Source organism: Dromaius novaehollandiae, chromosome Z (genome assembly GCF_036370855.1).
Source record: "Dromaius novaehollandiae isolate bDroNov1 chromosome Z, bDroNov1.hap1, whole genome shotgun sequence".
Taxonomy (NCBI): Eukaryota; Metazoa; Chordata; class Aves; order Casuariiformes; family Dromaiidae; genus Dromaius; species Dromaius novaehollandiae.
Window position 1 is genome coordinate 8,907,767 of NC_088132.1, and position 25,746 is coordinate 8,933,512.

A 25,746-nucleotide genomic window follows, 5' to 3' on the forward strand; every position below is an offset into this window, starting at 1 on the left:
GAAATCTTCAAGAAGTGTTTTGTTTGGGTAGAAAGATTTATTTTAATTCAAAAGTCTAGGTGCTTTTCCAGACTTAAGTTTGACTACAGAAGGGGAAGAAACAAACTGTGATTGGGGAGGTCTTTCTCTTGATGTCTCTGCCTACCACTGAAGTGTCTCTTGAGTGATGCTGTAACAGATTGGTGGGCTGACAGCAAAACCATCATGGGAAGATAGTGAAAGTGTTCTGAAAAGAGCATAAAGTACAGCATCCCCACAACACTGACACAGTCCTGCTCAGAGATTTCAGTGCTGCTGAAACTTCCCTTAGCTGTGGAGCAGGCGTAGCCCCTTACCCAGTGGCAAAGCAGTCATTGCTTACGGTCTAAGAGTGGCAGGCCCAATTTCTTCATGCACAAAAATGTACTGAATACGTGTGTGTGTGTGTGTGTGTGTGTGTATGTATGTAAAGTATGCAAGGACCAGCTTTGCTGCACCCCTCTGCCCTGAGTAATGCATTATCAAGGTTTGCACTGTAGCATGACCCAGTGCTTTTGTGTTTCCCCACATCCAGGCTTTGATGAGCATGACTCTTGACTACTGTGATGATGTGACATGCTGGCTAGGCAGCAGATCACTGGTAGCAGAACTCTGTCTTTGGGTCCAGAATCAGTGTGTAGAGCTTGATGTCCTGCTAAGCCCATCTTTGACTTAAGATGCCATCTGGGTGAAATGGCTTTCAGCAAAAGAGCACCCAGAGCTCTTGATGTGCAAGATAAAACAGTTTGTAGTATTACTCTGGGGGGGTGAGAAGGCAGCAAAGCTGGTCCTGGTAGGTAAGCAGGGGTTCACGTGTCCCCAGAGGTGAAGCAGTTTTAATGCTTAGCAGCAGGAACTATTCTGGGTTAACAGCAATTGCAAACACTGCAGACTCTGGTCTTCCTCGTGTGGTAGAGACAGGCCAGAGGAAAATCCATGCTGCTTCACAGTTAAACGCATTGTTTGTGCTCCATCCCCATGGAGCAGTTTCTCTGCAGCACCACTGGACAGGTGCCATGTCTTTCAAAACCTCTCAGAGTAAGTCAAAGAGAAGCACAGAGCATCTGCAACCCATCTATACAGAAAGCAGTGCTCAGCTGTCTGAAAGTCTGTGTTGTCACAAACTTGCATACAGAGCACTAGCTTCTGCAAACCCTCTGCTGACCTGAGGGCCAAGCCTGTGTCTGATGTCGTAAATCAGTGACATCAACAGCAGCACCAAGCTTCCAGTCATGTAACTGGCACTTGCTTTGGCCTCAGGTGGGATGGTGGAAGGGCAATACTGAGCAGCATGTTCGCCACTAGCCGTAAGGAAATTACAGCTGTACGGGGAAACTCTGCAAGAAAGGCAGCACCAGCCACAACCCATTCAAAGCCTAAAGGGGACAGTCATGCTTCAGTGGCCAAGGGAAGCCTCAAGGCAGTGAAAGAAATGAAAGCCATAATCATAGACATTGGCACAAGCTACTCTAAGTGTGGCTTTGCAGGGGACCCCTGGCCTTCCCACATAATTTCATCGACAGTTGGCAAGCACATACAGGACACTGCGGCTAAGCGAAAAGAAACCTTTGTTGGCAGAGAGCTTCAGAACACCAGCATACCTTTAGAGCTTATCAACCCATTAAGACATGGTATAGTGGTGGACTGGAACTGTGTCCAAGATACTTGGGAATATATTTTCCACACAGAGATGACGATTCAGCCAGAGAATAATGCTGTTCTGGTGTCAGACCCACCCCTGAGTCCTACCACTAACAGGGCGAAATATGCTGAAATGATGTTTGAAGGATTTTGCGTGCCTGCTATTCACATTGCCTACCAGTCCCGGTTATCCATGTACTCTTACGGAAGAACCTCAGCTCTTGGGGTAGAGAGTGGCCATGGTGTTTCATATGTGGTTCCTATCTATGAAGGCTATATCATGCCTAGTATTACTGGGAGAGTAGATTATGCTGGCTTGGACATCACATGTTATCTCATGAAGCTACTAAATGAGTCTGGAAACAAGTTCACAGACGATCAGCTAAGTATAGTAGATCTTAAAGAAAAATATTCTTACACCTCTCTGGACCTTGCGCAGGACTTGAGGTTGCCTCTTAAGAAACAACAACTTGATTATGAACTGCCGGATGGACAAATCATCACCATAGGCAAGGAGAGGTTCCTGTGTGCTGAAGCACTCTTCAGCCCAGCCTTACTTTCCTCACAGGAGCCAGGGCTTTCACAGCTGACAATGACCCATCTCAAGAAGTGTGATGCTGACCTCAAGAGAAGATTGGTGGGGAACATCTTGCTGTGTGGGGGCAGCACTATGATGGCTGGTTTTGCTGACCCCTTCCAGAGTGAACTGGCCTGGATGTGCCCAAATGACCACTTCACCATAGCTGCATCCCCTCAAAGGATGTCTTCTGTCTGGATTGGTGGGTCTATTTTGGCCTCACTCCAATCCTTCCAGGAGCTCTGGGTTTACAGGAGGGAATATGAAGAACATGGTCCTTCCTGCATTTTTAACAAGTGCTTCTGAGGATGATGCTAGGTAAGCACATCCTTAGAAAGACCAGTGTTGACAAAGGGTACCTGAATCAAGCCAAGAGCATCTCCCTTGCTGTTATTAAAGTAGATTAAGAGAGTTCTGCAGCAGCTATATTGCAGCACAATATTTTTGCCTGGAATTGTTTTTATCTTTTGTATTTGATGAAGCTGGACAGCACATAGCAGGGGGCTAGATTTCACTCTATCTATATACTTCCATATAGCCATATCTGCTCAGGAATTGGGGCATTTCTTGGGCTAAATGCATCTTTTTGCCTTAGTGTCTTATCTCAATTACTGATTACTTCATCAGTTTGCAAGAGCCTCTGCAGAACTTAAAAAGCAAATTCAATGTCTCTGTCAAGACAACAGCTAATACAGAGCAAATTTCAAGGTGAAATGCACCGCTGAGAAAGCCAAAGAGCATCCTAGTAGAAGTCACATGAAAATAAACTGGTTGCTGCTAAAGCAGAGACTAAAATCCAGTGACTGGAAAAGTAGGAAGCAGGAGGCAGGACTTCCCCACTGTAGGCTCACCACGACCCACAAAGAAGCCCCTGCAATGGAAGAAGGCTCAAAGGAGGTGGGCAGGGGCAAGGTGCCCATGAAGCTCAGGGAAGAATATAGGGAGTGACTGACCACAGCTGTTGCAAAGAAAGCTGAATTTATCTCAACACAAAGGGGACCAGAGGTGGCCTTTGTCTTGGATAAAGGGCTGTAGTGGTTGAATGGATCAACTGACTCTATCACAGCTGAGTGGATCAACCAGTTGTGTAAATTTTTTTCACTTATTCAAAAGAGTGTGAATGTCCTCCTGATTTAGCCAGACCAGCATGGAGTGGGGTAGCTGACTTGGACCAACACAGGGTATAAAAACTGAAATAACTAACAAAAGAATTTCGAAGCAATAGGCTTGAACTAGTTTCAACTCACATATTTCTTCCCAGGGACTGGGGTGCCCAGCGTTGCAACAGTGAACATATTATAGAGATCAATAATGGGAATCACATTTCTATTATGACTCAACTGTATATTGCAAACGCTACATTCTGCTAAGTATAACTTACACTTGTACTGTGATTTCAGTATACTGCTGTATCACTGCTCAGTGAAAACCCCATGTAACATCAAATATCTTCAAATAAGTAAATCTGATGTTAAGCATTATACCCTCCATGTGTGAAATATGTAAAAGAAGCTGCTCAAAGAGCACTGGACTCTTGGCACTTACTGACACTAGGTGCTGGTTCCAGCTCTACTGCTCATTTGTCAAAGTTCACCCACAACAAAGGGATTTGGAGGGAGATAATGGATTTCAGAGAGAAATTAAAAGATGAATGATTTAGAAGACAGATCTTCCCTTGGGAAGGCAAAAGATTTAAACTGCTTTATCCTTGATGGGGAAAAAGTAAAACACATCTAAGACCAGAGGCTCTTCCTCTTTGACCATCACCATGTTGGAGAAGCAGAAGAACCAAGACAGACACATTAAAGGAAATGGAGTGTTTAGGTTTAAGCATAAAATCTCACAAAGCCTGCAGGAGTTTTACTGTTTCTTGGATTCTTTTAAAGACTGAATTCCTCTCTAAAAAACAGGTTAGGCAGCACAAAACCTGAGCAATTCCTGGCAACAGTTTTGGGAGTTTCAGGAATTAGGAATATCAGTGTCACATTCCAGTTGGAGGGCCAGAGCCATAGCCTGGAAAGGAAGGCAGACTCTGCCACTCCTTTCATCAGATCTGAGAGATGGCTTCCACCTTGTCCAAAAGGAAAGGTGCTATTACCATTTTAAGGACTCAGATGCAGTAAAACACTCAGGCCTGTGCAGCACTTCTTGTGTTTTGTTATCTCAAGGCTTTATTCTTGGAGAACCTCTCTCCCATTTTAACCACAGTACTTGACCACAGGCTTAAGCCATCCCTGCAGCATGTGGAATAGGCCATGTAAGTCAGATTGGGAAATAAGATCACTGCTGTGCTTCATGCAGCACTGAAAATGGATAATTTTACCACTTTACTCCAACAAGCCCAAGGCAGCACAGCAGCTACAGTGCAGGCCCACATGGCCATCCCAGTGCTACTCATGGGCCACAGAGTCACTATGCATGTAGTTCTTTTGCCAAGAAAACAATGCTCTGGCAGCGCTATATACATGGATAATGGCATGCAGTAACAATACAGGTCATGGCTGTGCACATTGCAGCTACCTGAAAGAAACAGGAAGCAACTGATTTTGCTGGCATTTTTCCCACAGTGCATAACTGAAGAGGTTTGCACTGAACGCAACAGCTGCCAGGCCAAAATTATCTAGCATGAATGTGGGCTGAGGCCACTGAAAGAGTTCCAGCTCCAGAACTTGTCCTTCTCCTCTACAGAAGTATTCTGGGGTAAAAATTCATTCTCAGGCGTGAGGTCAGATCACTTTCCAGGTGAAACAATTCCCTAATAGCTCACAGTACAATCAGGGTACAGCTGCTGAGCTGCCAGTGCCACTGGGCAACATTAGCTGTATTTGCTTTAAGGTCAAATATATTTGGGTAGTGTTACCCTGCAGTGTGTGACACTGACACCCACTTCCCCCCCCTTTATTCATGTTACTATGTATCTAAGATCTTCCTAGTGCACCATTTTCACTGCAGTAGCTGCTGTTTGTTTTATCAGAGTGAATCTTGCTGCACTAAGTGATCTTGGTGAAAATCTGCTATTGCCAACATCCAACTTCAAGAGAGAACGCAGATCAGCAGAGCCAGTGTTCATTTGTATAGCCACTACAGCAATTTGAATTAGTACAGGTTTACTGCTGAGTTCCTTAAGCCATTAAAATGTGACCTGTCCTCATGGCAAGTACCACCTGCAAGAGGGAGCTATAGTAGAGAAAGTAGCTCATATGGCAGTGGTGGAGTTGCTTCATCCAGAAAGGAGGAAACAGTGGTGGCAGATGCTGGATTCAGGCAGCAGCATTCAGAGCTGCACATCCTGTTATTCACCAACCTCATAATTATCTGTGCAGTGGCATGTGAGCAGCTGTCCTTGTTAGCAAGATACCAAGTGGGTCACAGTTACATCAGCTGGAGGGACCATATACTTGCACAGCCTAAGAATGGTGTATCATAAAGGCCAGGACAACAATGGTTTCTGTAAAGATGTAATGAAATTAAATGAAAACCTATAGTTCAGAGTCCACTAGGAATCCTTGGCTTTTAATTACTGGAGAAGATGCAGCTTCCACTGGAGATTTTTATTGAGTTTTGGTGGAATGAGTAATTCTGGATCTGAAAAACAAATGGGACAAGAGTGAGCACACAGGATAACAGTGATATGGCTTCTTCAGGAGCTACCCACTAGTCTGCCCTATACTCTCCTTTACATCCAAGGAAGTTTCAGACACAAAGCATTTCTCTTTAGCCACTGATCACCTGCCTGCGATGAAGAATGCCCAGCAGGACTGCTTACAGAAATCACTCTCTGGGGCCTCCAGTCATGTTAAACTCATGACTTTGAGTCTTCTGAACCTAAGAACATTTGCAACAAACCATCCAGATCAGAAGATTTTAAGTTCTATCATTTAGTGTTACTCTTAATTCTGTAATGAGGCAAAGAAACAACTTCTATTAGATAAGCTATTAAAGCTAAACAAACAAACAAACCAACCCATGCATTTCCTTCCACCTGGCTTGCCTGCACCTTCCCTCCCTCCTTATGTGAGAGTCCAAGAGTGGTACTGCAAAGCTTCCCATTCATCTTTGACCATTCCATCCCACATTTCCTTACATAGGAGAAGCATTTTTTTAGACCACTAACCCAGTACACTCAGTGTAGAAGCTTAAACTGGGTCTTATAGATTTGTCAGTCAGATGTTCTTCAGGCCAAAGCAAATCAGCTACCAAATCTATCCTCTCTCCATAAAGTGATATCATTCAGAACGAGAAGGCAACAACCGACAGCAGAGGGCAGAACCCAGTTTATTCGTCAGTAGCTGGGACATCTCTGCTGTGCTATCACATACAACAGTCAGCTGGCTCTGTATAGTGTGAACAAGAGGCACAGGGTTTTCTCTCATTGAAGCCAGCCCAGACAAGTAGCAATGGAGGGGTCACATCTAGTGGCTTGTTAGAGGATTTCTTCTCAACACAGTTCTGTAGGGCTAGTGGGGAAGTGGGAAGGTGAAAGTGAGATGGGCACAGCTGCAGCTGCTCTACATTTGCATTAGTTGCAAAGGCTCCAAGATGCCCAAGCATCATAGCCTGACTAGGTCAAGAGCCTAGCTTGGCCTGGCAATCAAAGTAGCATGTTACAAGAGGAATTCTCTAACACATCCCTCAGAAACACCACTTCTATCCACAGAGCTTCCAAATCCCTTACAACAGACAGCCTACAGACACAGGAAGCCAGCAACACATTTCAGACAATAGTTTTAGCACAGGAATTCAGGGCAAATAAAACAAAAGCGTCTTAAGAAGGCTACTCACTTGCCAGGAGGAAGGAGGGGACACCATAAAGAAAAGCAAGAAACTCCTACAGCTGAAGATATGCTACAACTGATGACAACTAGCAATGCTTGGTGAACCTCAGAGCCTGACTGCACTGGATACACTCACATTTCTAGCACCCGCATCTAACCAAGAGTCTAAACTAACCTTGTACAACAGGAGCCACCATCCTCTTCTGCTGATAGGCAGCCATAATGCTGTTTGCAGTTGAATTGGGTCCCAGAACCTGTAAGAAGCAGCAACACACATGTTCCAACCTGCACAAAACAAGGTGAGAGCAGGGATGCCCATAGAAGATTTTTGCTACCAGTTTCCAAAAGCAGAAGCAGCTGGCTGCAGGAGAGCTCACAGTCTGAAGTGTCAGGAACATGGGATCAAAGCCTCGTAAACTCTCACAAAAGCTCAACAGAGGCAGAAAGAGAGAGCTCCATCGGGACAACCTCTCAGCACACACAAGCAAGAACCTCATCCCAACACCAGCTCCTTCACAGCACATTAAGTGGCACAGATTGACAGGAATACTTTTTTTTAATAAGGCCAGTGATATTTGAAGTCCACTGGAGAGCTTCAGCTACCTACCACATGAAAAGGTTTTAATCTGCCCTTAAATGCCTGCTGATCAGGGGTTATGGACAAGATACTGGGGAATATCTTGTGTTCACCTTGCAAGCTCAGAAACCATGGATCAGAAAAAAACATTTCCTCAGGAAGGGAACTAACGCAACTCTTATGATTTCCTAATTGTGTGTCAAACTGAAGCCTAGAAGCTTGACAACTCATCTCCTTTTTGCAATATATACTGTATACTACACTGGTTCAGACTAAATTAAATGTGGTCCTGGTAGTCATAAATGACTTTTCACATCATGGCATCAGGATGGAAAACCACTATTTCAGTACATAAAAGCTACACTAACACTTCAACCATTAGTCCTAAGAAAGAAAACAATATTCTTATCTTTTACAAATTGCTAAAGATAGTGCTTACAAGAAAAAGTCACCACGAGGACAAGATGACATAAGCTTTATGAAACCTATTCTTGTCCAATGTAGCAATTCAGCCCTAGAGACATAACAGCCTATGCCTCTTTTTGCATATCTAGTGCATAACGATTCAGAAGGTGCAGTGCTCTTATAATGTATTGCACAGAACACCTATTTGACCTCCGCAGAAAAGGTCAGATTTGGTAAGCCAGAGAAAGATTCTGGATTGTTTCCTGAAGAATGCCAAACATGGCTAAACACTCGGGATTGTATGGCAAGCACCATGGGTTATTGTGGATAAGCACGGACCGGGTTGAGAGAGCTCTGCTGCAGCTCTGGACTCCAGATTTCTGGGAGCGAGGTCTCCATCAGGTGCAAAACCTCTTCAAGGACTCGCTGCAGTTCCCCAGCTTGCTCATCATAACCAAACAGCACAAGCTGCTTCAGAAGGACGTGTATGTCTCCTGCAGCAGGGAACAAAAGCCCAGGCAGTGGGAATTAAGACAGTTATACTAAATAAATAGCTGTGTTGCTCTGGTGTCAGGGCAGAGGAAGGGGAACAGTGAATTAGAACCGCAGTTCTCTATTCCTACCCAGCACCCACAGTGTCCGAGTACAAATGTGAGGCAAACCTCAGTCATGGTACTGACAAGGCCTCATTTCTCTGCTGCCAAGAATATAAACTTGGAGAACTCACACTCCTGGGTGCTTCTTGCAGCATAGACACAGATGAACTAAATTGAAGTCTACCACAGACAGTTGTATAGATGGGCCAGGCAGTTCATCTCCTCAGCCTAACCATCTCTTGATGGGAACACACTGCTTAGACTGTCTTACAAGCTGGCAAGTGGATTAAGATGATCAAGTGTCTTACCCTTTACAGTCTCAACAGCACGGACATTTTCTCCCAGGGCTTCCAGAAGGGCCACGTCTTCAAAAGGGCTCCCTTCCTTCAAGCTGTACCTCTTGCGCTCAGCCTTGCGCCGGTTTTTTGAGGATCGCCTGGAGAAGAAGGATGCTTATTTTACTGCGCACACCAGGACTAACTGTAACAGGGCAGATTTAAAAGAAAGTTAACAAGGTGCAAGAAACTCGGGTAGGAAGCCACCTCATGTGGAGCTAGCATTATTCCCTGTTCCTGGTCTGCCAGTGTATATTTCAGCCTTCATTTTCATGCTATTCCTCAAGTCCTTACTGTCCCCACTAAGAGGGGGCAGCATGTAAACTGATACATCTTGCGTGAATGTTTTCAGCGCAGCTCAACCAATATACTTTATGGTATACAAAGTCAGTAGCTGGGCTGAGAAATTGTCCTACAGTCCATCTACTACAAATGGGACTGCTCTGTGTTCCAATAAGGGCTAAGCATTGTTCTAAGCACAAAGTAAGGTAAATTGTTTGACAGTGGTCACTAGTAGGCAAAGCAGAGCTCCACCTAAAACAGTTTGGTGCCAGGGTGTCTGCTTGGCTGTGTATGTTTTCATTTCTCCACATTTCATTTCTGTCTCCACAAGCTGTGCACTAATGCAGCTCAGCTGCCAATTATCACAGCAAAGCAACCACAATACAGAGGCCAGTATTACCTGCCTAGTCCTGAGATGATTCTGCGCACCTCTGACCCACCCACATATGCTGAACACTAAGGCTGTATTCTTTTCCTCTTTTCATCTGGGCTACAGAAGGTGCCCTAAAAAGCCCATCTTTTTCCACAGCTGTATCTTGGCCAGATGTTTCAAACAAAGAATTCAGAAGTGTTCCTGCAAAACACCCCTGCCTGTAGCACAAGCACACACCCCACCCCACACTGCAGCTCCTATTCCAAACAGCATTCCAAAGCAACAAAGACCAGGGTGGAAAGGGGATGAGACCAGGATGAGACTCAGCAACAACACCCACCTATCAAATGGAAAATATAAGTCAAAGAGCAAAGCCTTGCGCACAAACTGTTAATGTTCGAGGAACTATGCCCACATTGTATGTTAAGCCTCCTACAGCGAGCTATTCTGACGTGCCCGACACCTACAAAGCCAGCTCCTGCCCAGTGTCTGTGCCCACGGCTTCTCAAATGGGCACTCAGTTCCTGCTGCACTACTAGATTCCGACGTTTTTTGCTCTCTCCCTCCCAATAAGAGCCAAATTAACCATGAAATGACTGTAATTAAAACTAGCTTCAAAGCATGCACAGCTGCTAGGAGGAGCATGCCAAGCATGAGCAAGCTGCCCTCCAAAACAAGGGCTGATGCTAGGAAAGCCACCACCTAATTTGGAGGCAGATACCTACGCTGATATTCTTGAATTGCTGTGTGAATATTTGCTGTTCATGTCACTGGCTGTCACAACACTGCTGGTTTCAGAGATAAGATCCAATTCTGGACAACTTGGCATTTCATAATCTGCAAAACACATTAACAACTGTCACAGTATGGAAAAAGGCCACAGTTATTCACAGTTTTCTATCTGGGTAATCTATGTAGCTTGTTAGAGAAGCAGCTTGGGCAGAGTCTTTTTACCTGGAGGCACTTGTGAGCCTCATGGCTCTCAGCCAAGCTCAGCCAGCACACAGGAAAAGAAACAGCAATTGTGAGAAGAATGCTGCTCCTTTGTCCTGCTGAGGATTGTAATTATTAAACACCAAAATTAAAGGGAAGACAGAATCTAAGGGCAGCAGATCTGCACCGTGACAGAGCATTCTGCTTTCAGAAAACTTCCCCAAGGCTGTGTAAGCTGGCAGGAGAACATGCCTAGTGGGTAGGCAGCACATAGGATGTGCTGAGCACTGCCTGACCCAACCAAGCTGGCACTGTGTAAACAATGTTTTCTCATTCTGAAGAGCTTTCAGGTGCAATTAGCATTCTGATCTCATGAAAACTGTGACAAAGACAGCCCTGAAAATACAGCTGTCTTTACAGAACGACCAAGGTCAAACAATCACAATCCAAGTACAAGGTGGGGATGGAGGGAGAGAAGAATGCTTTCTACTGTTGTTTCTTGCATGCCCACCCCCCAAGCTAACCAGGACAAACGCCCATTCTAAAAACCTACAGCAGGTTCCAAGGATACCATTGGAGCTAGAAGAAAGCACAGATCCACAGGGCAAATGGAAATCACAAAGACACAGTTACTTATGCTGGAGAAAGTCATATGCATTTCAATACCAACCCTGCAGGCCCCCACAGCCCTTCTCTTTCAGCTCTCGGACCACTTGCAGTCGACTCTTATGACGCAGGAATGCTGTTTTCTGAGAATCTAGGAACACCAGCTGACTTTTCTGAGCTGCTCAAGGAGAAAATCAGGTCCAAGAGAAGAATACGAACATCTTAACAAGGGAACTAGAAGACCATCTCTACATGAGTGTAAGTATTCTGCACAGTCCTTCAAGAATTTCAGAAGTCAGGTGCAAAGCACACAAAAGGACTCTTAACTATAAGGAAATTCAAAGCTTGTATGTGATAACATATGAATACAAACATATTATGAACATATGAATAGGAATAATATGAACACATGAATAACAGATGAGTCCATTAAACAAGATGCACCTGGATGCAGACTGAATTAACATGCCGAAGAAACACCTACAGAACAAAAGCTTATTTGTGATAAAAGAAGAACAGAAAGCTCTGTGGCCAATCTCTTTACATTTAAGTAGGCTCAGGCTAAACACTTCTCCACCTCAATTCATAGAGCCTACTGCCCACAGCACAAGATGCTTAGAGAGACAAAAATCCTCAATAGCATCAAAACAGCCTTTCTGGAGTGAAGGGGGAATTATAGGTATCAAATCGTACTTTAAAAGATATTCTCATAAAAGCTAGGACAGACAGTAATTTTTTCTGCCCAGAGCTCTGCTGCCACACATTTGCTCTGGAACAAGGACAGTCCTGCTTGTTCATGGACTTGTAAACACAAATCCCATTGTGGCCTGTGATTGTGAGCCCTGGGAAAGCTCAAAAGGAGCTTAACTAAGCTAAGAAGTGCCCATGACACTGCAGAGTTTCAAGCTGCACTGAGCAGAGCCAAATGTGGCTAACTAGTCTGCATCAGTTAGGCAGAATGAAAGAGGCCTTCCACACAGCTGGCAACAGTGGAGTGCTGCAGGTTCCCACAGCACCAGTACTGACTTCCTTCTTCTTCCACAGCACAAAGAAGTCTTCAATTCTTGCACAGACTCACCTTCTTGGATAGCAGGTTTGAAGTTGGTTTCCAAGATATCCAATCTACCATACTTGTGAATCTGGACAACAAAGATCAGGAAAAAAGCAAACAGGGTGTTATTTAATGATGTAAGCCAGATCCCATCCTCCTACTCCTGCATTCCAAAAAATCTTTTCACTCTAGTTTTCCTGCTCTGAAATGTCTTACCAGTCTCAAAGCCTCTTCCCAGAGAGCCCCTTCTAAGAGCAGGAGAACAGCCTCTTCATAGTCCTGGAAAGAAAGAGCAACCACGTGCTGTTTACTATTTTCTATTGATGCTGGTAAAAGACATTCAAGTAGCAAGTATCCAGATGCACAGTCCTACACAGCAGTATCCCAGTCAGCACAGACAAACCCTGCTGTACCAGGCACTTTTGAAGTGCTGACATCAAAAACAAAAAATTATCACTTCTCCCCTTCCCTCTCCTCTGTTGCTCAAAACTACCGTGCAAAAACACAGCCACTTCAAAGACCACCAGGAGTCACAATAGGTCTGTCTCCCTATCCTCCTGTCCTGTAACTTCTGCATAGCTCCAATGGCTAGCCTCTGTTCTTCAAACGGCGATCACTTGCCTGGTACACGTCACAAGCCCACAGGCAAGCAGATGTAAATATAAGGCAAGGCATTACAAACTCCCTGAGTAAAGCTATCTCTGACAGCGATCACAGCCAGAGCGATCACTGCACTGCTCCAAAGCAGCTTTGGACAAGCCATCCTGTGGCTCCCTTCATTCAAACATACAGGGCCAGCTGCCTATTTTTCAACATCTATTCATGCAACCCACACCAGCCACTAAAAAAGCAGAGCAAAATGACTTGTCCACTGCATGGCTAAAGGGCCATGGAACCAAGTCTTCCTTACTCCAGAACGCGTGCTTCAGCTCTCTGGTACAAAAGCTTTTCATACCAAAGCAGAGGCAGCTACATTGGCATGGCAACTCAGGGACACAGCATTCAGCAGCTCCCTGCTCATTGGCATTGCCTGGGCCAGCTCTGCCCTCCCCAGGAGGGCTGACTGCACAGACTGTTCTGTGCTCAGCACTCACAGAGGGCAAGTCCCTACTCAGTCACATGTGGCCCAGCACAATAGAGAACACAGATGGCTTGGCTTTTGGACAGTGGATATTACTGGGACACAGACAGGAGAGTGATTGTGTTACCTGAGTGTACTGCTCCAGGAGTACGGCTGCCTCTGCATGCTTCCTCTGTTCAACTAGTTTTCCTGCATAAAAAGGCAGAGTTCAGCTTTTCAGGAGTAGCTGGGATATGCCAAAAACCAAAGTACTGGAAAGTCCCACTCACTGGGGCACATTCTACTTGCTCCCACACTTACGCAGTCTTCCCCCAAAAGAGAAGGGCTGCTCAAAGCCAAGAGTTCCATTAACCTCCAATATTATCAGCCAGCTGCTTGTAAAATTGCTGATGCATGTCCCTCAAGACCAGCTGAAGACCCTCCCTCTTACAGTCAGACTGAAACAGTGAGGAGGAAGTCTTTTAAGTGAAGCGGGGAAGGAAGTAAGGAGGAATTCTCTCCTGCAAGCTTGTGCATCAGTCTTGCTGACTGCTAGGAGCAGCTTGTTCCTTGCTCTCTGAGGTAGGGACAGCAAGCATCAAGCCTTGGGCTTCTAGTCCCCTAAATTCTGAATCACCTTTGGCACTGGCTTGTCTGTTAGGATGCAGTATAAGAGGGATAATGATACATAGGGCAAGAAAAAAAAATATAAAACTGCCAAAGCAAAGCACTCTTATCCAAGCAGGTATGTATCTGTTTATCTCGCTAAGTTACACTTATGATTTAAGATGTGCACTAGGAAAGGTGTTAAAGGCAAGAGTGTTAATGTAAAAAGTGAACCGTGTACCTTCCACTACATATCAAGGATCCAGACTGCATTAGCGACAGAAAAGTAAGATACTGGAATATCCAAGTCTGGAAGACTACATTCCCAGCAGTTGTATTCCCCCAGCTTAAAGTGGGCTTTGTAAAATCTGCCTCTGAGTAAGGCCAAACCCAGGAGGATGCTCCATTTTCCTTGTTGAAATACGAGCCAGGTCCATGACAAGCATCTCATGCACATGGCCCACTGTGTCCTAGCGAGCACAAGCTCTTTGAGATGAGCCATCTTTTACCCTGCAGTAGGACGGCACATAGCCCTACAGGTACCAGCTGGCCCTGGCTTCTAGCAAGCTTTGAGGAGAAAACATGAAGACACAGCACTGAATTATCCAACAGCCTTTAAGGTCAGTGACTAAGGCATAATACTTGTGTCAATGAAATCTAGAGGCCTCAGACATATCAGACACTTTACAAAGTGTTTCCATTTCCTGAGCTTAACCAGGCCAGGCCCGTTCTGGCCAAGAAAGCAATTCTGAATAGCAATTCTGCAATGGGCTGCAAAGAACAAGTGCAAGAATGAGGCAGTATGCGGCAGCAAATGATGCAACTATCTTTGCAAGTCATGGGTACCCACCAGCTCAGCTCCTAAGGCAGATGACATGCAATTACACAAACCTTTGGGCAACAGGGACCCTTTTTACTCCCTTTAAGAAAAACGTTGCTAAAGATTGAGGTTCTTATAGAACCTTCTTACAGAAGCAAAAAAAAAAAAGTCATACTGAACCAAAAATAACAGCAGTCAGTTTTGCTGACTTTGCTGACTTTTTGCACACTTTCCTCTTCTCAAGGCCTACCTGCCATGCTCCGTGCCAGGCTGGACAGCTTATCTTCTGTGTAACCAAGCCGTGAGGCCATGCAAAGGGCTTGCTGCCAGTTGCCACTGCTCAGGAAGGAGTCAAGCGCTTTTGCAAAGATGCCAGCACGAGCAAATATCAATGCAGCCTGTTCGTGTAGCTGCTTCTGATTCAAGTAATCCCCATAGGCATCGCTGATATGCTGCAAGACAGGGACAAAAGAGAGAAAAAGATCAGCTGGAGAGTCAGCAGAAGTTGTCCATAAGAAAAGATTTAAGTGCCTCTCAACCCAAGTTATCTTTTCCCCCCAGAGGAAGCTCCAGGCAGAATGTCCCTAGCCCATTTCAAGCTTTATACCAACCCAAGTGTTGATGGTCGTGGAAACATTTCACACAGAGCTGAAGCAAGAGACAGGAGGAGGTGCCTAACTCTCCAAGCCAAAGGCTGGGTAAACTACAACTCCTATGTCCTGTACTTGACACCTCTTTATCAAAGTAATGTTTTCATCTCCTACAGAGAAGTTACAGTCGTTACAGTTCCACAGCAGCCTATGCTAATAGGCTTAAGGGTAGGCTAGCAGTCTGTCTTCCCTAGCTTCTGGCTGTGAAGGTCTGCTCCTCCCTGGCACCATGTGAGTGCAGGAAACCAATCCCTTTCCTCTACCTAAATGAGCAATTTTTGTTAGAATGTCTTTCTGAACTAGCTTATCCCAGGAGTCGAACACTAGCACAAGGGAGGAAGCAGGCCCTGCAACCAGATAGGCACAGGTTGCCATGGAGCAACAGACTGAGCTGCTGTAAAGCTGTTCAAAGCTCACAGGCTCCACCAAGAAAGGGCTGACGGATTTGACCAGAAGAATACAAAATGAATAAAGACAGACTCTCAATAAGCCAGACAGGAACAGATTTACTTCAGGAAGAAAGTCCTTTCTGGTATCACCTAATTCCAAACAGACTGAGTTTATTTCGCCGTTTATTTCTCCATCTACTTCTTTTACAATGACCTGCGTATTGTATATTTGCATCAGAATTAAACGCTTTCATTTACATTTTACCTTAGCCTTGTGTAAGCTAAAGAAATTGTTCACTAATACTGAAATTAACAAGGGATGCTACACTCTAAAAAACAGCGTACCTACTCTCTGGGATACTGGGACACACCCACAAGTGACCTAACACCTCTAGATTCTCCAGAATGCCCAGGTGCCCTCATACAGCCTGCGAGGGCCAGATAGAAAGCTGGTGTCACAAAGGTCAAGAGAGGAAGAGAAGTCTTTCTGTGATAGCAGGAGAGTTCTCCAGCACACAGAAAGATAATGCAGCAGAAACTAGACTACCAAGTACTTTCTTGGTCATGGGATCAAAGAAACAACAGCCATTCTTTGCATGACCAGGCCTCACAGGCTCAGTGCTGAGGGTTTTTCCAGCTAATATCCTGGAGAAGCATCTCAGCCCACACAGGAATACCAATGTCTTTCAGAGCTTGAATGCAAGCAGCTGCTGTCTCGTTCCTGCCCTCAAAGTGCCGGGGATGTGCATACATATGCGTAAGAGAATTAAAAGCTTGTTCAGCACACTGCTCACACACCTTGTACTCCTGGGTGCTAGGCGGATACAGCTTCAAGGCTTCATAATATTGATTCTGATCCTTCACCAAGTTCAGAAATTCAGAGAAGTGCTCAGGACCTGGGGAAGCAACATATTTTTCTGTAGCGACAAATGAGAATGCATATGGTTCTCATGCTTCCTAGCCAGTTTGGGTTCATTACATTAAGAAGCAACTAGAGGTACTTGGGTACAACAGCACAGGAGCACCTATTCCACTTCTCTAAATAAGGCAAGAGATTCATTTCTGTGAGGTTTGCTTCATTTTTGCCAACAGTATCAGCTGGTGACAAGTCATCCACAACCTGAACAAAACAGGACTTGTACTTCAAGATCACAGAGCAGTTAAGCATCCTCCCACCTCTCTCCCTGCTTCTACCCATACTAAAAAAACAGGGAGCAGAATAAAGCTAACTATGAGATAACAGGAGCTCTTTCTTCAGCTGTTTTACCGAAAAGGCTCTAAAACAAGGAAATGCTCTACTGCAGAATTTCTCCTTAGAGATGCTGCACGTGCAGGACACTTACCACATTTACTAAGGTGCCCAAGAGCTTTTGTGTATCTCTTCAAGTGTCTGTCTATCGTGTATCGCTGATAATTGGTTTCCATTTTCCGGAGGGTATTTAAGAAAGGTAAGTACTCTTTTGGATCCTATCAAGAATAACAAAAACTGCAGTTGAGCTCATCTGATAACATCCTTGTTCTGTTGACAGTCTCATATTTGCAGTTATTATACAATAACACACTATAAAGACTTTTTTTTTTTTTAGATATAAGCCATCCTGAAGTATCAATTCTGTATATGTACTCTTGCCAGGAATGCCTAATTTAAATTAACAGGCTTCCATGTGGACTTCACCAGTATCTAATGGTTGGTGATAATTTAATTCAAGTATCAAAAGTATTCATGTATCAAATACTGTTTTCTATTAGCTGCTATTTTCTATACATTTGCAGCTGTAAAGCTGATCAATTTCATCCACATAAAAGGTCATGAAAAATATATTCCTGCTAACACAAATAGGGTATTTTATTCTATGGCCAGCAGGCTCTCCTCCAACATTAGGAAACTCTGTGAAGACCTGGATAAATCTGATCCTAAGATTGACTTGGTATTTCCATAGAGAAACTTCAAATTAAACCTGCTGGAAAATACACACTATTGTCATGGCCACCATCCAACCAAGTAAAAACCCCAAAACTACAGAACCAGGGACCCTAATGCACATAACGCTCTGGATCACAGTCTCCTCCTTCACTAGAGCTGCTTTGCAGTGCTGCTCTAGAACAGCCCCACTCCACCTTGAGCATGAGTGAGTTTCCTAAGCTGCTCTCAAGAAGTGCTAAGGGATGCAGAGGCATGCCAACTTCCCAACATCACTCCAAACAGACATGGGTTTTCTGGGCAGCCTGAATCCTGCCTAGGCAGAGAGTTGTTCCTCATAAAACAAGTGGACTGATGCACAGACTACAAAGAACCTTTGGGTAAGGAGCAAAATGATTTAGCTATTAGCCAAGACCTTTTGTGACTTTTCTGCCACCATGATGACTAAATCAAAATCGTATGTCCCCAGGGAATAATCATACAATTCATTGACATCCACAAGGAAAAGCAGGTATTTAAGTGCTTCCTCTGCACTCACAGCTGTGACATCTGGAGAAATATTCTCTGTAATGAAAGAAAGAAAGAAACGTAAGATTAGTTACATCAACAGTAGTGGAACACCTCTCTGAGGGAGGGATGGCACTGTTAAACATTCTTAATACCAGATAAGGACCAAACTTAACTGATCTAATAACCACTTCTGCAAGACAGAATGAGCTATTTTGCCTGGGTTGCTTGCTGAGACTTTCCAGACATCTGGCATCTTCAAGGCCTGGCCCAAGCACAGTAATTTGTGAAGTACGCAGCAGTGACAAGTCAGAAGCATCAGGACAGGATAAAAGCAGAGTTTGCCAGTTGGAGATACTGGGAGCTAGAACAGGAACCTCCTACTCCTGGCTGGGAAAAATAGAGCCCTGAAGGAGAACACAGCTCAAATCTAGGGCTATTTGCTGATGCACCTAGAGCAAAGGATGAGCTGAAGGCAAGTACATAACTTGCATGTGAACTGATCTGCTGCTGTTCCATTATCACACAGCTAATTTCAAGCACATTTTCTGTTTTCTGACTGGCTCCACAAAGAGCCACCTTAAAATAATTTTCAGAAGAAGCCATGCTAACAGTGAAAGCTTCTACAAACTCTATCACAGAGGATCACCAATTTTCAACACTTCCAGGTTCCTGATACTACACCTCGAAGATCATGAACTTTCTGGAGTGCAGTTTCCAGTTCTGGAGGACTTTTCTTTACATGGGCTGTCAGTATCGATAAGCAGTATCTGAAGAAAATGGAAGTAATAAAAGAAAATGAGATGGCAGAAAGACTCTGTTTATTCCTATTTTAGCACGGAAAAACTACTCAAGTTTTTTTTGCTTTTTTCCTCCCCAAGGAAGACAGGAAAGAGAAGAGAACAGAATACACCAGAAAGAAAATTCTACTCAGCATGTTTCACCAAACATGTCACAAAACTGGATATGTGTTTTGAGTACAGTGAGCTTCTTTACCACGCCAACCAGCATGATGGAGAGAACACCCTCTGGAAGCTCAGATAGCTGAGAACAATCTTCCAGATCAAATTTTGCGTGAAAATACTCTTTTTTCTAAAGACAAAATCTTCCAGGAAGTTATTTCCACTTTCACACATTTCATATATCCTATTATTTCATACATCCTAAAATAGTTTTTCTAGCTAAGAGGATGTCTTGTTTTTCAAAACTGTTCAGTTAAAGGTGTCTAACAGTAGGGTTCAGCAGCACCCCACTCTCTGTTGCTTCTCTATCCACCATTTCAGATTTAAAGTTGCAAATCGTTTAATACTGTATTTCAATAACCAACATTGCTATCCTACTTTCTCACCCTCTGCCCTTGACTGATCTTGATTTATCCAAGGAAGATGGCAATAAAAAGGTAGCTATTCAGGTATTCAGCTATTCAGGGAGGTATTCAGAGAGAGGCAGCAAGAATGTTCACACCAAGTTTACAAAGGTAATCCAGTTTCAGACAAAGCATGTAAGATTTTTCAGAAAGGTCATCTCCCTAGAAAGCCAGTATCTCTCCAAGATGATCTCACTCATGTCTCTCTATCCACCATGCCACAAAGACTGCCCCTGCAATTTCAAATTGTGTGTGGTATTTCTTAAATCCTTGTAATATCCCCACCTCTCTAATTCTTACGGGAATAGTTGTTTTGCTGCCTGTGGAATCATTAATTGTGCTCTTCAGGAAGGCATCCTCAGCACAAAGAACATATGGCTATATAGGTTTAGTGGAACACAGGCTCACCTCAGAGGATCTGAAGTGAAATAACTGACAGCAAGGACAGTTTTGCTTTTCTACAGATGACTTACTAGAAGTCCCTGCAACTGTTCCTTCACCTACAATAAGAAAATGCTCACTTCTGAGGGTCAATGCGTTCCATGGCAACTCTCATCACATCACATATGAGGTTTACTTTTTTTTGATCAGGATGCTGCTGTGGCTGAGCATTACTGCTACCATTCAGAGACGGGTACATGCTCTTTGTGAAATCTTCTTCTCTAAATAAAAACAAATACTATGAATACAAGCACAGTCCATCACATAACCCAGCACAAAGCAAAGGACACACATCACAGAAATTAACTGCACAGTAATATAGTTCATATACTCATTCAACGTAGAGAGGCAACCTGCCATACTGCCTCACAGAACCAGAAGGCTCCCCACTGTCTCCCATTTCTCCCAGCTGATTCTCAGCCAAAAGAGGCATGAGAAAAAAATGGTCAGAGCACATTTCACGACTACAGTTGTGAACACAAAAATGAGAAGGCAAGATTTTCAAGACAGAACTGCCTTCCACTAAATCCACTGTGGATACGCTATATACAGAACACTTCTCAAAATTAAGCCATTGCTTGTACTTCTAGACAAAAATTTAAGGTCAAAACTGAAAATAAAACAGAGAAACTGAGTGACAGCTCCAGCTGTCGAACAAGCATTTAATTCAGCAAGCCTGAGAAATCCTGAGGCTACCAATGGCTTAATGCCATTTGTCCATAAACCTTTGAGAAAAAAGGTCAGGGTGCCTGATTAGGGAATCTAAGTAACTATCTTGGCCTCAGATTTCAGACAGGCAGTGCTGTCTTCCTGTTCCTTCCTTATGAGGACGCAAAACCTTCTCTTTTCACATTTACTCTTGTACAGCAACCTGGAGAAGAAAACAAAGCAATCAGATGCTGACCCCTTCTTGGCAAAATTCTGCTGAATGCCTGCAAGCTGGAATTCTCCAACAAGACATAGTGATTGTCCCTGAAACTACTGAGCTTGCTGGGTTTTTTATGACCCATCATGCCAGATTTCTGGCTGAGTCCTTGCATCCACACCACAAAGCAGCCAATATGTTTGCAAAACAATCCACCACCACTGGTTATACACATGCTCCCATTTGCAGAATTATACTCACTTCAGTTCAGTGAAAAACAAGTTGATGTAATTCACAGAATCTATTTGCCTGATAAAGGTTTCTACATTTTCCAGAAATACCTGAAATGAACAAAAGTATTACTACTGTTATTCTAAAGTAGTAAAGTAGGCAGAGCAAGTTTAAGAACCTTCTTTCAACAAGCAAGATGAAAGAAATGCTAAACCCAATCTGCCTGTATAAGGACACAGGAGTGCAGAGCCGTTACTTCTTCTGAAAGCAGAACTGTCAGCACTGCCTGCTCTTTTGAGCACATTGCTAAATGCCAATGGATTCCAGGCTTGATGGATACAGAAAAGGGTACAACAGAGGTGGGCATACTTGCCTTGGGATTGTGATCATACAGAAGATTGAGGTTGATTCTCAGCTTCCTCATACACTGAAATGCTTCCCTGAACATAAGCCTGAGGGAATGAGATAAGTAGAACAGTTTACATACTGCATAGGTGCAATATCCACATATAGAGGCAACTCGTCAGAGGACAGTACAGACAAAACGGGAGGGGAATAACAGGTTAGGCAACAAACCATGTAAATTGCCTTCCAGACAAGATGTGCAAGGTCAGTCCTGTCCGTTCCCAGCCCCTGCAGTGGGGCAGGCCAGCAGACTAGACTGAGAAGGGGAGACAGGCCTTGCACCAAAAAAGAAAAAAAGAAAAGGAGAAGGAGAAGAAAAAAAAAGAACATAGACCAAAAAAAAGTCACTGTCTTTGAGTCTAATGGACCAACTTCCATTTCAGAAAACTCCAAGGTAAAAAAGACTAAACAAATACGTCATGAAAAATAGCATGCTACTTCATGAAGTGCCCTAGATGTCTAGAGAAGGGAGCAGACTAAGCTGTTTCTCCTACCCACCCAGTCCTGGCACACAGTCCTTCAGGGGCAAAGAGTTAGTCAGCTGGGACTGCTGAAAGCTGGACTTTTGGCTGGTAGTCTCAGGAACAGTTTTCATTTCCACCGAAAAATCTATTGCTTTGAGTCTAGCCTCCCTCCCCTCTCAAGGAAGACTTCAGCACCACAAAAACAGGCCAGTTGCCTCTGAACAGCTCAGAGTGGGGAAAGGAAGACCAGAATACACAAATGCCCCTTACCTGTTCAGCCACTTCCGAATTTGGGCAAGAACTAGAGCTCGGTGGTGAACAGTCTCCAGATTCCCTCTTGGCATCTACAACACAAGATTCAAACAATTATTTCTTGCAGTTACTTTATCTATGTCCAAGGCAAAGTGAGAACAGGACAATTCTTCCAGACCTGTCTGTTACTAGTGGGTCTCTGCTTCAAGTGCATACAGTGTCAATGAATCTGGGAGAAATATGTGAATATTCTCTCAGTTCAGAAACATTCCTTCCTCAGGAGGCTGCAAAACATAAAGGCCTCAAGGTCTGGGATAGCCTAGGAGAGCTGAAAGGGAAGCAGACACTTCTTCAAGCAGAGGAATTCAGGAGGTATGAAACCAGTCCTCAAAGAGGAAAAATCCAGCCTCTGAAGAATTTTCTTCCTGTGACCCAAGACGCTGCAGGAAATGCCAAACTGCATGGACATATTCTAACAGGTGGGAGGCATCTATCTGAAAAACTTAACTCTGCTCCTGCTAGTCTCTTGCCCACTGGCTCACTGGGATAGATAGTTTCCAGCCTTTCTGAAAGGGCAGTTGTGTACTGGTAGGAAATCGGGGGCGTGGGTGACCCAGCAAGGCCAGAGACGCCCAAACCAGAAAAAAAACAGTCTAAGCTGTTTTTGTGCTCTTTTGTTAACAAAGTCAAATTCCAGAAAGAGGTAATCTATCTGGATACCCATGCTGGCAATTTTACATCAGCTTATTACCAACTTGAACATTTCTCTCTCCTACACAGACACCTTTTTTTAAAAAAAATTCTTTCAGTAAGAGAAGAAATTTCCTTGAGTGAGGCAGAGTCTGGAGAATGCTGAGGGGGCATCCTTTAATTGGGTTTAACTATTTAATGAGGGTTGGAGCCAACAGAGCTAGACTTCTCAGAAGTGCACGGGGAAAGCACAAGAGGCACAACTACAAGTTGCACAAAGGGATATTCTAGTTGGACAGAAATGTCCACTGTTTTGTCCATGTTAGGACATATGTCACTCCACATATGTCCTAACATGTACAAAGCCCGGAGCAACCTAATCCAGCCTTCATTGTCAGCCCTGCTTTGAAGAGGATGTTGGACTACAGACTTCCAAAGATGCCTTCTAAATGAAACCCTTCTCTGTTTTAGGAACCTCTGCTGGTTCTCAAGAGCAAGCAGAGCTTGGTGCCAAGACTAATGAAGGGCTGTTAGCACACACAAATACTAAGATACAGGTCTGAGATTCACATGGAGTGGTGTCAACGCACAGCACTAAGTTACCTCAGCCAGTAGGAATTTGAACATCCCTCCCCAGTTCTGTCCATATCTAGCTGCCTGTGCTGAAACTCTTAACTCCCAGAGACATGTTCAAATCATTCCAGACAGCTGGAGATTTGTGAGGTGGTGTTCTGCAGCAGGATGGGACAGCAGCTATGTAGCACTGCACATGCTGTTTGCAGCTTGTCCAGCTGTCCACTGAGACAACTTCTCTGCATCCCTGACAGCAGACCTCAGCAGACATGGGCAGAGCACTGACCTGCAGAACGACCTTGGTGTCCTGAGGCACAACAGTGATGATACGAGAGCCTCGCTCCACGTTGCGCACAGTCTCATTGTTGGGCACAGCAGCACTGCTCAGGCCAGTCTGAAGGGCTGAAGATAACAGAATTATCAGCACACAGGGCACACTCCAGCACAGTGCTCCTGCCAGGCTCTACTGTGTGGCTTTGCAAGGTCCTGCTGGATGTACAGCAGCTCCCATACACTGATTCGGTCAAGAATGACACACCAACGATGCTTAAGTGTTCCAGACAAGATCCTCATCCCCTTAGTGCAGAGCACTGCTCTACACAAAGCAGAAACAGGTCCTCCATGCCTCATGAACTTAAAACTCAAGAGACCAGATGACAGCAGCACTGAAAAGTGTACTGGACCAGTTACTTGTCATCCTGCCTTTCCCAAGGTGCCCATATCTCTCAGAGCCATATACTACCAGAAACTGTTCATGCTTGGACTCCTTCTCTACTGTACACCCTTCAAAGAGCGCAGAGCCTTTTCTTGGCTTTGGAAGGGGAGGGAGAGAATGCAGAACTAAACTGTTAAAAAATGGAGAAAGGGACAACAACTAGGGGACAAATCCTGAGGAGAGCACATAGTATACAAAGCCAGTCTCCTGTGCTCCTTGCTCTCTGTGAGACTTTTGTGAGCAGCCTCCCTCTTCTGTCTCTTAAGCAGTTGCTCTAAGTGACCAAAATGCCATAGGTTTGGAAGAGAAAAATGGCGATATGTTGTGGTTACAAAACAACAGCCACAAGCTGCTAGCAGCAGGCAGTCAGAGCTAGCATTCACCTTTCACTGATATGTCCTTCAAGCAGAAGCACTGACAGGTGTGGGAGTTGGTTGTCACCAGCAAAAACTCATTGTATGTTGCGAACGAGGTGATATTGGAAGCTACCTGCAGAACGATGATTAAATTTATCATTGTGCAGAGCAGAACAGGAACAATTGGCAAAGGAAAAAGGGACACAAAAAAGGGCACACACTTCGGTACCTCAGTATCATTAACAAAAAATCGGCATCGATCTGTAAGGCCTAAGATCACCTCCTGTAAAGGAAAAGGACAACAATTATAAACTGTCAGTGTTACAACCTCCAATGTCACCAGCTAATTACCATTAGTTTGAAGTACCTTATGATAAGGTACTGAGCACCTCATGTGAATTACTTGGAGAAGCTGTACAGGAAGTCATCCAAACTCTGTACCAGGAATGCTTCTTCCTTAAGTGTCTTTAAACACTCATGCCTGGACACCAGCTTCATCTACCGTGTCACAGCAATTCTACAGTAGCAGAACAGAAGCAGAAGCCACGCCAAATCACAGCTTTTTACTCAACAGCATTGCTTCCAGAGCACCAGAGGAAGAGCACTAGTAAAGAGCAGAGCAACTCCATACAGTATTCACCTGGGTGCACACTGAAGTAAAGAAATTGTTGAACTACCATCACAATAGCTAGCCATTTCTTAAGCTGTTGTAATTATCAAAAAACCCCATCATTAACAGGAAACAGCAGGAATAGGAGATCTGTTGCAACCCAGTGCAGTTGTATTTGCTAAGGGGGTAACTTCATATAAAATAGAACAGAATGCTATTTTCACACGCAGCAGGGCAGTGACTGCTGGGGACTTTACATTTGAAATTCCTCACTCTTCAATCACATTTTGGTATTAATAGGAAGGGGAGACTGGGTGTTAGCCACAAACCACGACAAATGCTCCACAAGACAAGAAAAGATGAGCTCTCGGCTCTGCATAGCTCTTTATGAAGAAAACAGTTAAGAAGCATCATTGGACTCTGGGCAGAGGATCAGAGTGGATATTTGATTCAGGGACCGTTAGGAATTGAAACTGCTCACAATCTTACTTACTTCTCCACTGATTCTTGTGAGGGAAGTCTGCACACAAGGGTGAGGGAAGCAAACAGCAGAGCCACTGCTGGTCTGCCAGGGCTCAAGGACAGGAGTAGAAGCCTCTAAGGAGCAAAGAATATAAAACTGTTTTCCAGCTAATCCAAGCTCCAGAAATGACACC

At 44.3% G+C, this 25,746-nt stretch overlaps 2 protein-coding genes across 2 annotated transcripts in view; one reads left to right on the forward strand and one right to left on the reverse strand.

The window, feature by feature from the left end:
* The first annotated feature begins 1,309 nt into the window (after positions 1-1,309).
* ACTL7A (actin like 7A) lies at positions 1,310-2,542 on the forward strand. The gene has a single exon (XM_026111162.2). The coding sequence runs from the start codon at positions 1,310-1,312 to the stop codon at positions 2,540-2,542; it is 1,233 nt and encodes a 410-aa protein (XP_025966947.1).
* Positions 2,543-5,681: 3,139 nt separating this feature from the next.
* The window catches only part of ELP1 (elongator acetyltransferase complex subunit 1), a 33,699-nt gene continuing 13,634 nt past the window's right edge, over positions 5,682-25,746 (reverse strand). The window contains exons 15-36 of the mRNA XM_026111161.2: positions 25,584-25,687; positions 24,710-24,763; positions 24,508-24,613; positions 23,696-23,811; positions 22,165-22,238; positions 21,399-21,477; positions 21,056-21,135; positions 20,010-20,150; positions 18,807-18,892; positions 18,031-18,179; positions 17,038-17,161; positions 16,493-16,590; positions 14,906-15,107; positions 13,378-13,439; positions 12,386-12,448; positions 12,197-12,257; positions 11,183-11,296; positions 10,305-10,416; positions 8,898-9,025; positions 8,333-8,487; positions 7,187-7,265; positions 5,682-5,821 (exon numbers count right to left, since the gene is read on the reverse strand). Coding sequence (XP_025966946.2) covers positions 5,754-5,821; positions 7,187-7,265; positions 8,333-8,487; positions 8,898-9,025; positions 10,305-10,416; positions 11,183-11,296; positions 12,197-12,257; positions 12,386-12,448; positions 13,378-13,439; positions 14,906-15,107; positions 16,493-16,590; positions 17,038-17,161; positions 18,031-18,179; positions 18,807-18,892; positions 20,010-20,150; positions 21,056-21,135; positions 21,399-21,477; positions 22,165-22,238; positions 23,696-23,811; positions 24,508-24,613; positions 24,710-24,763; positions 25,584-25,687 — 2,255 coding nt within the window. The 3' untranslated portion in view covers positions 5,682-5,753. The remainder of the gene's footprint in view (positions 5,822-7,186; positions 7,266-8,332; positions 8,488-8,897; positions 9,026-10,304; positions 10,417-11,182; positions 11,297-12,196; positions 12,258-12,385; positions 12,449-13,377; positions 13,440-14,905; positions 15,108-16,492; positions 16,591-17,037; positions 17,162-18,030; positions 18,180-18,806; positions 18,893-20,009; positions 20,151-21,055; positions 21,136-21,398; positions 21,478-22,164; positions 22,239-23,695; positions 23,812-24,507; positions 24,614-24,709; positions 24,764-25,583; positions 25,688-25,746) is intronic.

What these genes read in the sequence shown, in the direction of transcription:
- ACTL7A (XM_026111162.2), top strand. Translation starts at nt 1,310, where the DNA reads ATGTTCGCCACTAGCCGTAAGGAAATTACAGCTGTACGGGGAAACTCT.